This window comes from Pristis pectinata, chromosome 11 (assembly GCF_009764475.1).
Source record: "Pristis pectinata isolate sPriPec2 chromosome 11, sPriPec2.1.pri, whole genome shotgun sequence".
NCBI lineage: Eukaryota > Metazoa > Chordata > Chondrichthyes > Rhinopristiformes > Pristidae > Pristis > Pristis pectinata.
This window is the reverse complement of record NC_067415.1, coordinates 28,598,930-28,611,581: the sequence shown is the minus strand read 5'-3', so window position 1 is coordinate 28,611,581 and position 12,652 is coordinate 28,598,930. Positions and strand designations below refer to the sequence as shown.

Genomic DNA, 12,652 nt, shown 5'->3' with positions numbered 1-12,652 from the left:
CTTTTATTCTATTATTTTTGAAGATTAACTGTGAATATTCATTTGTAAATTAGAAGAAATGATTTATACACAATCTGTATTAATTCTGCTGAGGGAAATTACTGAGCCATTTCTGGAGGAAGGAATGATATTGACAACCTTAAAATAAAAACTTAAAAAGATATAAAAGATAATTCTATATTTTAAGACTTCTCAAAGCATTAACTGAAGCACTTGAAGGGATTTGAAACAATTGGTGCTATCCTGAACACTCATTCTCCATTCAGAGAAATCACAGGCTAGGAATTCCCAGGGGTTAGTGAAGATACTGCTTTTTTTCAAAAAGGCTTTGAGAGCACCTTGAAGCATTTTCCCTGCTATTCTAGAAATATCTTCCCAAGAGGTGAAAGAATTTTCAAACTAATTTAGGATGAAGAATGTGCACTATAAGTATTATTTTTAGTATAGATGGATGTATGCATTGTTCGTGAGGAATTTATACATCAATGCATTTGTTGCTTGGAGGGGTGGCATCTCCAATTAACTTGGACAGAGGATTGGTTGAGAATGTAATTGAGAATTTCTGGTTGAGAGAAGTGGTGTTGATGAGATGCCTTATAAATGCAGGACTAAGACTCTCTATTGATGATGGAAATATTTTGCATCCGCTTTGCATTGTTTGTCTCTGATGATGGAATTATTTGATGCTATCAATAAAGAAATAATTTACTGGAACTTATAGAAAATTGTTTAGCAGGCCAAAAAATTGGATTCCTTTTCAATTTCAACCAGGGAATGTTTCTTTGGGAACACTAGCAGGAGTATCAATGATTTATCTTCTTGCCAAGCAGCCCTTTGGAGTTGAGGATGATTTGCTTTTGCTTCATTTCTGTGGGCTCTGAGATTCTATGGCTGATAAGTCCAATGCAGAAGTTGCTTAGGACATTGCACAGTGAGACTCAAAGTGCTCAGCGTCTTCCTAGATGCTCCTTCTCCATTTTGAATGGTCACAGAGGAGGGACTCCCATGAGAATGTTACATTTTTCAAGGAGCCTTCTGAAATTTCTTCCCTAATAGAGTAGATTGCTTCTTTTGGGAGACTGGTGTCAGTGATGCAGGCATTGCTTATGGAACTGCCTGAATATGATCTGAGCCTTGCTGCTAGGAATGCTCGTCTAGTGAAGGCTGCTGATATTGGATTCCTATCCTACCAAAGGATTTGGAAGATTTTTGTACAGTGTTTGTGCTAATTCTTCAGTGCTTTCATGTATCTACTATAGGTTGTTCATGTCTCTGAAACATAGAGAGGGTGGGGTTCACTGCTGCTCAGAATACGATAAGCTTGGTGCCCGGTTTGAACCTTTAAAATGCACTTTTCCTCAGTCAGCAGGTGGATTAAATATACACCGATTCTGGAGGAAACTCTTTGGGCATGGAGGAGGCAGAGAGGATCCTGATGTGGAGCTCCCTTAGCTGCTCTTACCAATTTTTATGGAAGCACCTTAGAAAGCATCCTATCCGAATGCATCAAGGCTTGCTATGGCAACTGCTCTGCCCAAGACTGCAAAAAATTGCAGAGAGTTGTGAACGCAGCCCAGTCCATCACGCAAACCGACCTCCCTTCCATTGACTATGTCTACATTTCCCACTGCCTCAGAAAAGCAGCTAAGGACCCCTCCCACCCCGGTCATTCTCTCTTCTCCACTCTCCCGTTGGGCAGAAGATACAGAAGCATGAGAGCACATACCACCAGGCTCAAGGGCAGCTTCTATCCCGCTGTTATCACACTCTTGAGGAAACTAGTGGGCCTAAAGATAGACAAGTCTCCTGGTCCTGATGGGATGTATCCCAGGGTACTGAAAGAAATGGCGGAAGTTATAGTAGAGGTATTTGTGATAATTTACCAAAATTCTCTGGACTCTAGGCAGGTCCTGGCGGATTGGAAGACAGCAAATATCAAGCCACCAGTTAAAAAAAGATGTAGGCAAAAGGCGGGTAACTATAAGCCAGGTAGCTTAATATCTGTAGTTGGAAAAATACTTGAAGCTATCATTAACGAAGAAATTGTGAGATATCCGGATAGAAGTGGTTCCATCAGACAGACACAGCATGGATTCAGGAAGGGCAGGTCCTGTTTGACAAACTTGCTGGAGTTCTTTGAGGATATGATGAGCGCAGTGGATAGAGGGGAACAGGTGGATGTTGTATACTTAGATTTCCAGAAGGCATTTGATAAGGTGCCACATAAAAGACTTATCCATAAGAGAGGGATGCACGGAGTTAGAGGTAATGTATTAGCATGGATAGAGGATTGGTTAACCAATAGAAGGCAGGGAGTTGGAATAAATGGGTGTTTCTCTGGTTGGCAATCAGTGGTGAGCAGGGTGCCGCAGGGGTCGGTGCTGGGCCCACAACTGTTCACGATATACATTAACGATTTGAAAAAGGGGACCGAGTGTAGTGTATCTAAGTTTGCTGATGACACTAAATTGAGTGAAAAAGCAAATTGTGCAGTGGATGCGGAGAGTCTGCAGAGAGATATACAGTAGATGGGTTAAGTGAGTGGGCAAGGGTCTGGCAGGTGGAGTACAATGTTGGTATATGTGAGGTTATCCACTTTGGAAGGAAAAATAGAAGATCAGATTATTATTTAAATGGTGAAAGGTTGCAGCATGCTGTTGTGCAGAGGGACTTGGGAGTGCTTGTGCATGAATTGCAAAAGATTGGTTTGCAAGTGCAACAGATTACCAAGAAGGCAAATGGACTGTCGGCCTTCATTGCTAGAGGGATTGAATTTAAGTGCAGGGAGGTTATGCTGCAACTGTACAGGGTACTGCACCTGGAGTACTGCGTGCAGTTCTGGTCTCCTTACTTGAGGAAAGATATGCTGGCTTTGGAGGCTGTGCAGAGGACGTTTACCAGGTTGATTCTGGAGATGGGGTTAGCTTATGAGGAGAGATTGAGTTACCTGGGACTATACTCGCTGGAATTCAGAAGAGTAAGAGGGGATCTTATAGAAACATATAAAATTATGCAAGGGATAGATAAGATAGAGGCAGGAAGGTTGTTTCCACTGGTAGGTGAGACTAGAACTAGGGGACGTAGCCTTAAGATTTGGGCAATAGATGTAGGATGGAGATGAGGAGAAACTGTTTTTCCCAGAGTGTAGTGAATCTGTGGAATTCTCTGCCCAGGGAAGCAGTAGAGGCTACCTCATTAAATATATTTAAGACACAGTTAGATAGATTTTTGCATAGTAGGTGAATTAAGGGTTATGGGGAAAAGGCAGGTAGGTGGATCTGAGTCCACGGCCAGATCATCCATGATCTTCTTGAATGGCGGAACAGGCTTGACGGGCCAGATGGCCTACTCCTGCTTCTATTTCTTATGTTCTTATGACCCTACCAACAGCTCATTATTGCCTGATTGTCCCTGATAAACTCTTCTCCATTCCTAGTTCTTAGCTGGTTGGGTCCTTGAGCCAAAGATGGCCTTGACAGACAGCTCAGAAGAATCCAGAGATTGCCACAACATGCCTGCACTCTTTCCATATGCCATCGGTTCTTTTTGTCACAAGTTTTTTGTTGGATGTTGGTCTTCAGATGCCTCTGGGTATGTTTTTTTTTTCCCTTTGAGACCTGATGATGTTTCCTTTCCAAGAATATCTTGAGTTTACAATTAATTAACTCCTGGTTCATTCTCATCAAAACAGCTAGTTATATTTACATATAATTGAGCTTCGTACGTTATAAGATCCAAAGTCCAATCATAGCAGGAATGTGCGAAGTGAACACAGCAGGAAAGAGATTGAAAATTACACCACATCCTAATAATCCTGAATTGAGGAGGAGGGAATACTGACTTTTCTCCAGTAGCACAAATGTGAAGTACACACACATGAGCTTTAAGCAAAGGAGGAATTAGTTGACCTGTGATGTTCTTTATGCTTCAATAAGCCTGTGCACATTGCATTGTTCAGGATGAGGAACTAGATGACTGCTGGAGCCTGGGATTGTGTCATCCAGAAGGCATGTAGAAAATTGAAATAATGGGAAACACAGCCCCTATTTTTGGTTGTTAACAAATGTGAAAGTTCCAAAGATCATTTAAAAGGTTAATTAGTGCTGTTTCATTTCCTTGTGATGTGCTTGTGAAAAAAAATTGCAGTCAAGATTTACAACACAGAATATTTCTGATAAAATAAAAATAGTCATACAAATTATAGTGCATCAATAGAATTACAGTGCATCAAAGCAGTCCATTTACCACCGTGTCATTAAAAGAAATAGCCAATTAGTTCCACTGCACTGCCTTTACCCCATGGCCCTGAAAACGATACCTATTCAAATTTAAATCTGGTTCTCCTTTAAAGATACGATTGAATCGGATCTTACCAACCATTCCAGCAGTGCATTCCAGATCATAACTCACTGCATAAAAAACTCACCTTCCCTATGGGCTCTTTTGTTAAATCCATGGATTTTTTTTGTCTTCTGTGGGTTGTGGGTTTCACTGGCAACATCCGTTTTTATTGCCTCTGTCTAAATGTCCTTGAGGTGGTGGTGTTGAGCTGCCTTCTTCAACTAGCAGTGAATTATGACCTGCCATTCCATGAAATGAAGCTGCTCACACTCCACTGATGGGTAGGGAGTTCCACGATGTTGGCCAACTGATAATAAAGGACTAGCGATAAATTTCTGAGCTAAGAAGATGTTTTATTTAGGGTGGAATATGTAGATGTGCCCTTGCCCTTCCATGTGGTAGAGAGTCACAGGACTAATTTTCATTGTCCATTTTATAACTGATAGCCATGGTGCACAGTGGTGGAAAGGGTGTCAATCAAAGGGCTGCTTTGTCCTAGGTGATATTGAGCTTCTTGAGTGTTGTTGCAGCTGTAGTCATCCAGGCCTGAGGAGTATTGCACTCACAATTAGTTCTTGTAAGTGGCGGAAAGACTTTGGAAACCTGGGATTTATTTAAAAAACCCTGAGACTTTTCTGGACGCCAACTAGACATGTCCACTGCACGATGCTGTGCAGTTCTGGGAGAGTGCAGGCAGGTGGGCTGGCTTTTGACTGGGGTTTACTCCAAAGTTTCCTGAATCCCAAAGTTTCCTGAATCCCAGTCATCTTCTTAATTTACTGGTCAAATCCATAGAGTTCCTATCATTGCTGCAGAATATCCAACCTCTGACTGACTCTTCCGTGGCTGCTCCAGAAGCTGACGATGGCACTCCAGAACTTCAATCAAATTTCTCCCTGACGTTTGTAACAAAGAGGACAACTCCAGGTTCTTTAATCTCTCCACATAATTGATGGCCCACATTCCTGGTACCTTTGTCCCCTCACTGAGGTCCCGAACTCTTCTTTAAAGTGTGGTGCCTAAAATTAGACATAATGCACCAGCTGAGGTCAACTAAACCAGTGGATTAATAAATAAGTAGTAATGCAGTGCTCATGGAAGAACCATTGGCTTGAAACATTAACTCTATTTCTGTCTCCACAGATGTAGCATATTCTGTTATAGTACTGAAATTCAGTGACTGATCATGGAACCACTCCTGTTCATTGAGTCATAGATCACAAAAACAGGCCCTTCAGTCTACCGTGACGATGCCAATTTTGAATCCACAGCTAGCTCTCCCTAGATGGATATAGTATCAATCTATACTAATCCCATTTACTTGCACTTGGTTGGTAGCCTTCTATCCTCGTCAATTCGTGATCAGCCAGATACTTCATAAATGTTGTGAGATTGCTCTACCTCCACCACCCTATTCAATTATTAGTAGTGCTGTGAATGGAATACTTTTTCCGGCATTTGTCACTGACCACTGTTAACATCAAGCAGTCTCCTATCAGGAAATATTGGTTGAATTACCACTTAATCACTTTTATTCAGGGATTTTGTAAAATAGTGAGTTGTGAGCTTCAGCAATCACCCACAATCTTGTTTGCATGTTATTTCAAATGATGATGCACCATGAACTTATAGAAAAGGCAAACACTGTGTTTGCTGTCGGTGCATCATGCATAATCCATTATTATTGTCTCTATAGCATAGGACTAACTGCCCATGAATGGAATCTTTGCTTTTGTGTTGCTATTGGAACCCTCCTGATGTGTTCAAACATAGAGTGGCTGTACATATGCAAAGCTTCGTATTTAATATTATTCTTTTGCTCTCCACAGCTATTGCTTCTTTTCCATAAGGAAAGTGATAAAAATATTTTAAGTAACAAACAGAGCAACCTTGGGTACTCCTTGCTGAGGCAGGCAAGTTTCCACATGTTCATTTCACAATGTGTTAAACTCAGGGACAGAAAAGATTGCAATATTTTAGAGGTCTTTTACGAAGTGTACGAGAACTTGTTGCATTTTTCAGTTTAATCAATTATGTGTTTAGTTCCCATGCAAAAACCAGCTATCTTTTTCATTCCTTCAGCACAGCTTTCACATTTAAAATAGGTGTTTCTGGGGTTTCCTGCTCAGGCCTTCAGAAATTTGATTCTCAACAACTTAATCATGTGTTGTGTTTACTGTAGATTGTTTCATTATATGCTGAAGCCTTTGTTGCTATATTTCTGCAATGAACTTTTTTTTTGTTTCCTTCACCACGCACAGTTGCTGCCAACAATTGTTTTGTTACTAGTAAGCACAGTTGGCATTTAGAGAGCTCCAACGGTCGTGCAAACAGCAGTGTTCCATATGAAGGAAGAGGATGAGCTCATGGAGAGAAACAATTAATTAATTTCAACCAAAGAGAAACACAACTGTGTGTCCTCCTCCGATTCCAGCAATCTTGCGCTTTCCTTATTTTATTTGTTCTACCAATTGCAAGCTTGCTCCAACTACTTCTGAGCTTTGGAATTCCTCCCTTTAAGACTTTCCTTAAATTATTTCTTTAATCAAGTTTTTGTTCACTGGTTCTAATATATACTGATGACTCATCAACCCAAAAGCTTGACCTTGTTTCTCACTCAGCTGCCTGACCTTCTGAATATTAGCGGCATTTTGTTTTTATTTTATCATCTCCTTATGATGCACAGACAAGTTTTGTTTGATAATCAAGTTTGCAAAATGCCTTGGGACATTTTACTTTCTTCAGGTGTCCAATTTATTCTTACTCCTACATTCTTGGAAAGTATCAAAATGGGATTGTTAAACTTTGCTAAAAGGATATGATGATTGTAAATGAGAAAATATTGAAAGTAACCGATACCAAATGGAAGAATAATAAATAATAACTTAACTTTGAGATGAGAATTAAACAACATTTAGTATAAAAGTCACTTAAAAAATTCAAATTTCCTTGAAATCATCAATTACACCTCCTGCATTCACAACTTACAGAGATTTGAATAAAGGTCAGTGATGTTAAAATATATGATCAAAGCTGATTAATATTTCTCTGATTCAAAGTATTTAATCCCCTGTTCTGATACACCCTTGATTTACTCTTAATACTTTCGAACATTTTTTTCTGGAGATGCTAATTTGGATTAAAGAATGTTGCTGCTTTGTTCACATTCAGGAGCCATCATACAGTTCATGGCCCTACTAAGCAGCAACAGGGTGCAAACAGAGAAGCTGGTTTGATTGCCATTTCTCAGAAATATAATTTAAATTTATTTTAGGATGAAAATGAATTGCTTTAAAATACAATATGTATATATCAATATAAAGGGAACATTAATTAATGTGCAGACAGTAATTAACACAGCTTGACATGCATCATTTATTATGTTCTCATCTCTTTATGTCAAAACTAGATTTGCAAAAATTAAGGATTATAAGGATTTTATTGGTGAAATTTACAAGAGTAATGAGAAAACCAGGACACTGGTTTCTAATGATGAAACAAATCCCATAAATAAGGAATTTCCCTTCCCTTCCAGAAAATTGGATCAAAAATTGATAAATGATGGTAGGTGTGGTATGAAAGCAGAGGATTGATAACATAGTTCATTCTGAAGATAAAAGTAATGCTAAGGAGGTTAGTTGAACATCAATTATATTGGAATAATTTATTTAGCAAATTATTACATACATAATTGGGATTATGGTTTGGGAATAGTATAGAAAGTAATTTGTTTTTTTTCCTACAGGAAGCACAGAGAGCCTATAGCCCATGAGCACTTTTTAATCCCATCACTCACCAGCAGTTATTCCTAACATTCGTATTAAATAGAAGCTTAAGTGAGTGTTTTATTATGTGATATCTCTGTTGTAGATCCTCAAAACAGTTTAAAAAGACACATTTAGCACATCATGTCAAATTAAATGAAAATAGTCAAGCCTACTTACAAGTGAATTAGCGCATTGATATAATTATTGAGCACCCCAACAAGATTATCCTGTTAGCATGATTTCATACTATTAACACCTCAGTCCAGTCCCACATGCATTCTGTGTCAAATTGAAGAGCATTTACTGGAATGAATCCAACTCTTTTTTTTAAACCAATGATGCAATTCTGAGAAGGAAAATAGAGCATTCTGCAATTTAGCTCAAAATATTACTGGTAGGCACATTAACTGATGTGAGAGTATGATAACATAATGAAACACAGTCCAGTCTGAAAATAGAAAATTTCAGAATCAAAGATTCTGGACTGGATGGGGCAGAGATCACTGGGCAGAAAAATTAGCAATGAATTGACATGGAAAAATGTTTAATTCCAGATGAATTTAAAATGGGTGTATTCAGATAAGATAAAAGGAGTTGGATCTTCATACGTGGATAAATAAATTAAGGAAATACTGAAATAAGTAATACAACTAGTCCTAATGATACTAAGGAGAAATATAGAAAATATAGGGGTTATAAAATAAAATCATTAGGTCTAAAACACTGTACAAAAATGCTAGAAGATAATATAAAACAAAATAGTAAAGCACATGAAAATACATGAATAATTAAAGAGGACACAACTATGCTGAATGGAGGGAAATCCAGGTATAAAGGATGAAAACAAGACAGCATATGAAATCAATATTTTGCAATAACTGTTTAAATGATGGTCGAAATGGAATGCACGTGTATCAGAGAAGAACTTGGAAAGATTGTTGGTGATACCTATAAAAACAAAATTAATTTTTTAAACATTTACGGAACTTGAGATGCAAAGGTCATCATTCCCTGATGATGGGCATTTGAACATGTTAATGGATGTTAGACAGGAAATAGAGGTATACAAAATCATGAAGGACATAGATAAGGTGGATGGTCACAGTCTATTTCTCAGGGTAGGGGAGTATAAAACAAAAGGACATAGATTTAAGGTGAGAGGGGAAAGACTTAAAATGGACCTGAAGGACCACTACCCTCCCCGCACAGAGGATGGTGGGTATACAGAAGAAGCTGTCAGAGGAAGCTGTAGAGGTACATACAATTACAATGTTTAAAAGACATTTGGACAGGTACATGGATAGAAAAGGTTTAGAAAAGTCTATGGGCCAAATACAGGCAAATGGGACTAGTTTGGATAGACGTCTTGGTTGGTAGAGATGAGTTGTGTCAAAGGACCTGTTTCCATGCTGTATAACTGTAGTAAGGTCTCTGGCAGCATCTTTCAATCCTCATTAGCATATTAGGATTGAGAGTAAAGGATTGGTAATAAAACAATTCTGTTCAAGAAAGAAGAGATAAATCTTGTGAAGACACAGAGACTGCAGATGCTGGAATCTGGAGCAAAAATTGAGCTGTTGGAGGAACTCAGCAGGTCAGGCAGCATTAGTGAAAAAAAATGACTGTCAACATTTCGGGTTGAGACCATTCATCTTGTGAGTTAAGTTCACGTTAATTGAGAGTCAAATTAGAGACATTTGAAATTTATAGAACAATTAAGGAAAGCCAGAAAGGATGTTGTTTCACATATTTTGTTTCACAAATTGAACTGGCAATTTGAAGAAGTTCTCCTTAGACAACCTGCATTTATGTAGAACCTTTATCATACTTTATCGTTTCAAGCTGCTTCGCTGCAACATTTTCTATCACTGAGACATTTTCTATCACTGCGTCACATAAAGGTTTAAAACCACTGGCATGGTGAAAGAGGAAATGAACACCCAGATTTTCGATTGGTTTTTAATTTACAGTTGCTAGTTGGAAGCTTTTATTTCAATAGCTTGGAATTCACAGCCAAGTCACCTGGTTTCAATCCTCAGTAAGCTTTCAACCATCAAAGTAAAAGTTCAGTGACTTCCTGCTTTAATAATTTTTTAATTGTATCTGACTGTAATTTAAAACTGTGTTCAAAATTCTCTCAAACCATGATTTTGGAACTTTGATGCTACCAACTATTTAGTTCTCCAGATTGGCCAGCAACCTCTGAATCTAATTTAATGGTGTTTCATTAAGAAATTAAAAGGGTGTTAAGGACCCAACTAGGATACTTCTGTGTGATTTGTTGTAAGTTTTGATTGTTCTATACTGTAAAAGCTCTATTTAGTATCCAGCACTTCACTAACCAGTGCGCTCCAGTAACAATCTGCTGGAAGAACTCAGCGGACCAAGCAGCATGTGTGTGTGTGTGTGGGGGGGGGGGGGGGGGGGGGGGGGGTGGGGATGAAATTGTTGATGTTCTGGGTCAAAACCCTGCACCTGGACTGAGAGTGGAGAGAGCTAGTATGAAGAGGAGAGGAAGAGTGCTAAAACAGGGGCAGAGGCAATTGGTGGACTGAGGAGGGGTGAAGGATGACAGGCAGATCGAGCTAGGTAGGGGAGGGGCAGAGGTAGAGTTGGAGTCAGAAATCAGATTTGATCTTTAGGATTCTGTCAAGTTCCCTGAACTTCAAAAGAAAAATTCAGAAAAGAAATGGGTACCTTCCAACATCTTTGACGAAAACAGGAGATACAGAAATCCAACTTAAATTAAAACAGAAATGTGGAAACACAGGTAGGATTAAAGTTTCAGATCAAAGACCCTTCTTTAGAACTGGAAAAGTGAGAAAACAAGTTCGTTTTAGGGTACTGAAAGGGTGGGGAAAGAATGGATAGTTCAAAGGGGATATATCTGATAGGGTGATGCCCGGATTGCCATGCTGATATGCTACTTATGAAACCACCTGGCTGATTGAAGGCAGGTACAGAGAGCTGGAAAATAAACAAGGGGACATGTATAAGCTGTGAAATGTAGGTCAGAGATATAGAGAACTGAAAATAAAAAAGGAGAATGTTGGAAATGCACAGAAGATCAAGCCGTATCTGGGAAAAGATAAAATCTGAGTTAATATCGTAGATGGACAATCTTACTACTGAACTGGTTAATTCCTATACAGACAGTAAACACAACTTATGTGAAATTGTTGAATTTGATATTGAATCCTGGAGGTTGCAATGTGCCAAGGTGGAAGATGAGGGCCAGTTCCTCAAGCTTACTTTGGAATCCAGCTGGAAACGATGGACTGATAGGTGAGAGTGGGAGCAGGGTGATCTGCCCAAAACTGAAACTTGCCAATTGATACTTGTTACCATAGAGACACATTCAGGGAAGAGGGGGTAAAGAGACTGCTGAATTATTTTTTTCAAGAGGAACCTCATTCCCCAGTCAGACAGGGAGGACCTGCTGTCACATTGTTTCGAAGAATAGAGGATCAGCTGGTGTTTTTTTTTTAACATAATGAGCCACCAAATGCTAATCCCACTATTGAGTGGGACAAGCTGAGGGCACAAGGTCTACCACCTACAGAGACTATTAAAATTCCAGAAAAAGTTTCAGGAGTATATTTTGTATTTACAAGTGAAAGAACTGTGTTGTGCTAAAAAACGGATAAATGTCCCAATTACCCTATATTATTTTGGGAGCCTCATTCAAAAACATCCCAAGTTTGTCAAGGAACGCCAGGCACTTAATACAGCCAAAAAACAGACGCAAAACCTGTAGAAGTGTTAAGTGGGGAGATTGACAAATACAGGTCTTCAAATTTCCATGCTCCAAAATATTGGGTGGATTTTTCTAGAATAGTATTATACTAACATTTTTGAATGATTAAATGTCCTTCAATTAAAGATTGTTCCACCTCAAAAGAACTTCATTAGGATATAATGCATGGTAAAACATAAACTTGATTTCTTCTGCCCCTTTGCTTTCTTTCTCCTTTGTTTTCTTCCGCGCCCACATTTTGGCAAGTCTGATCACCTGGCTTTTTGTCTACTCCCGACGTATAGGCAGAGACTGAGGACCGCAGCACTAGTGGTGAGGACCGTGAAGGTATGGTCAAAGGAGGTGAAGGAGCGTTTACAGGACTGCTTTGAATCGGTGGACTGGACCATATTCAGTGATTCATCGTCAGATCTGAATGAATATACCACAGCCTTCACTGACTTCATCAAGACCTGCGTGGATGAGTGTTTGCCGTCGAGAACATTCAAAGTTTTCCCAAGCCTTAAGCCCTGGATGAACCAGGAGATTCACAGTCTGCTGAGGGCTAGATCTGTGGCATTTAAAACCGGTGATCCAGAACCCTACAAGAAGTCCAGGTACAACCTGCGGAAGGCCATCATGAGAGTGAAAAGGCAAATTTGTGTGAAATTAGAGACACAGTTGGACACACGATAGCTGTAGCAGGGTTTGCATGCTATTACTTCCTATAAAGTGAAACCTAAAAGCATAAATGGCAGTGATGCTTCACTCCCTGATGAGCTCAATGCCTTTTATCCAATGCTTTGAA

At 39.2% G+C, this 12,652-nt stretch overlaps 1 protein-coding gene across 1 annotated transcript in view; it reads left to right on the top strand.

Annotated features, from left to right (window-relative positions):
- Positions 1 to 12,652, top strand: part of LOC127576148 (uncharacterized) — a 60,939-nt gene extending 48,287 nt beyond the window's left edge. Inside the window, exon 3 of the mRNA XM_052026535.1 lies at positions 12,150 to 12,652. Coding sequence (XP_051882495.1) covers positions 12,150 to 12,540 — 391 coding nt within the window. The 3' untranslated portion in view covers positions 12,541 to 12,652. The remainder of the gene's footprint in view (positions 1 to 12,149) is intronic.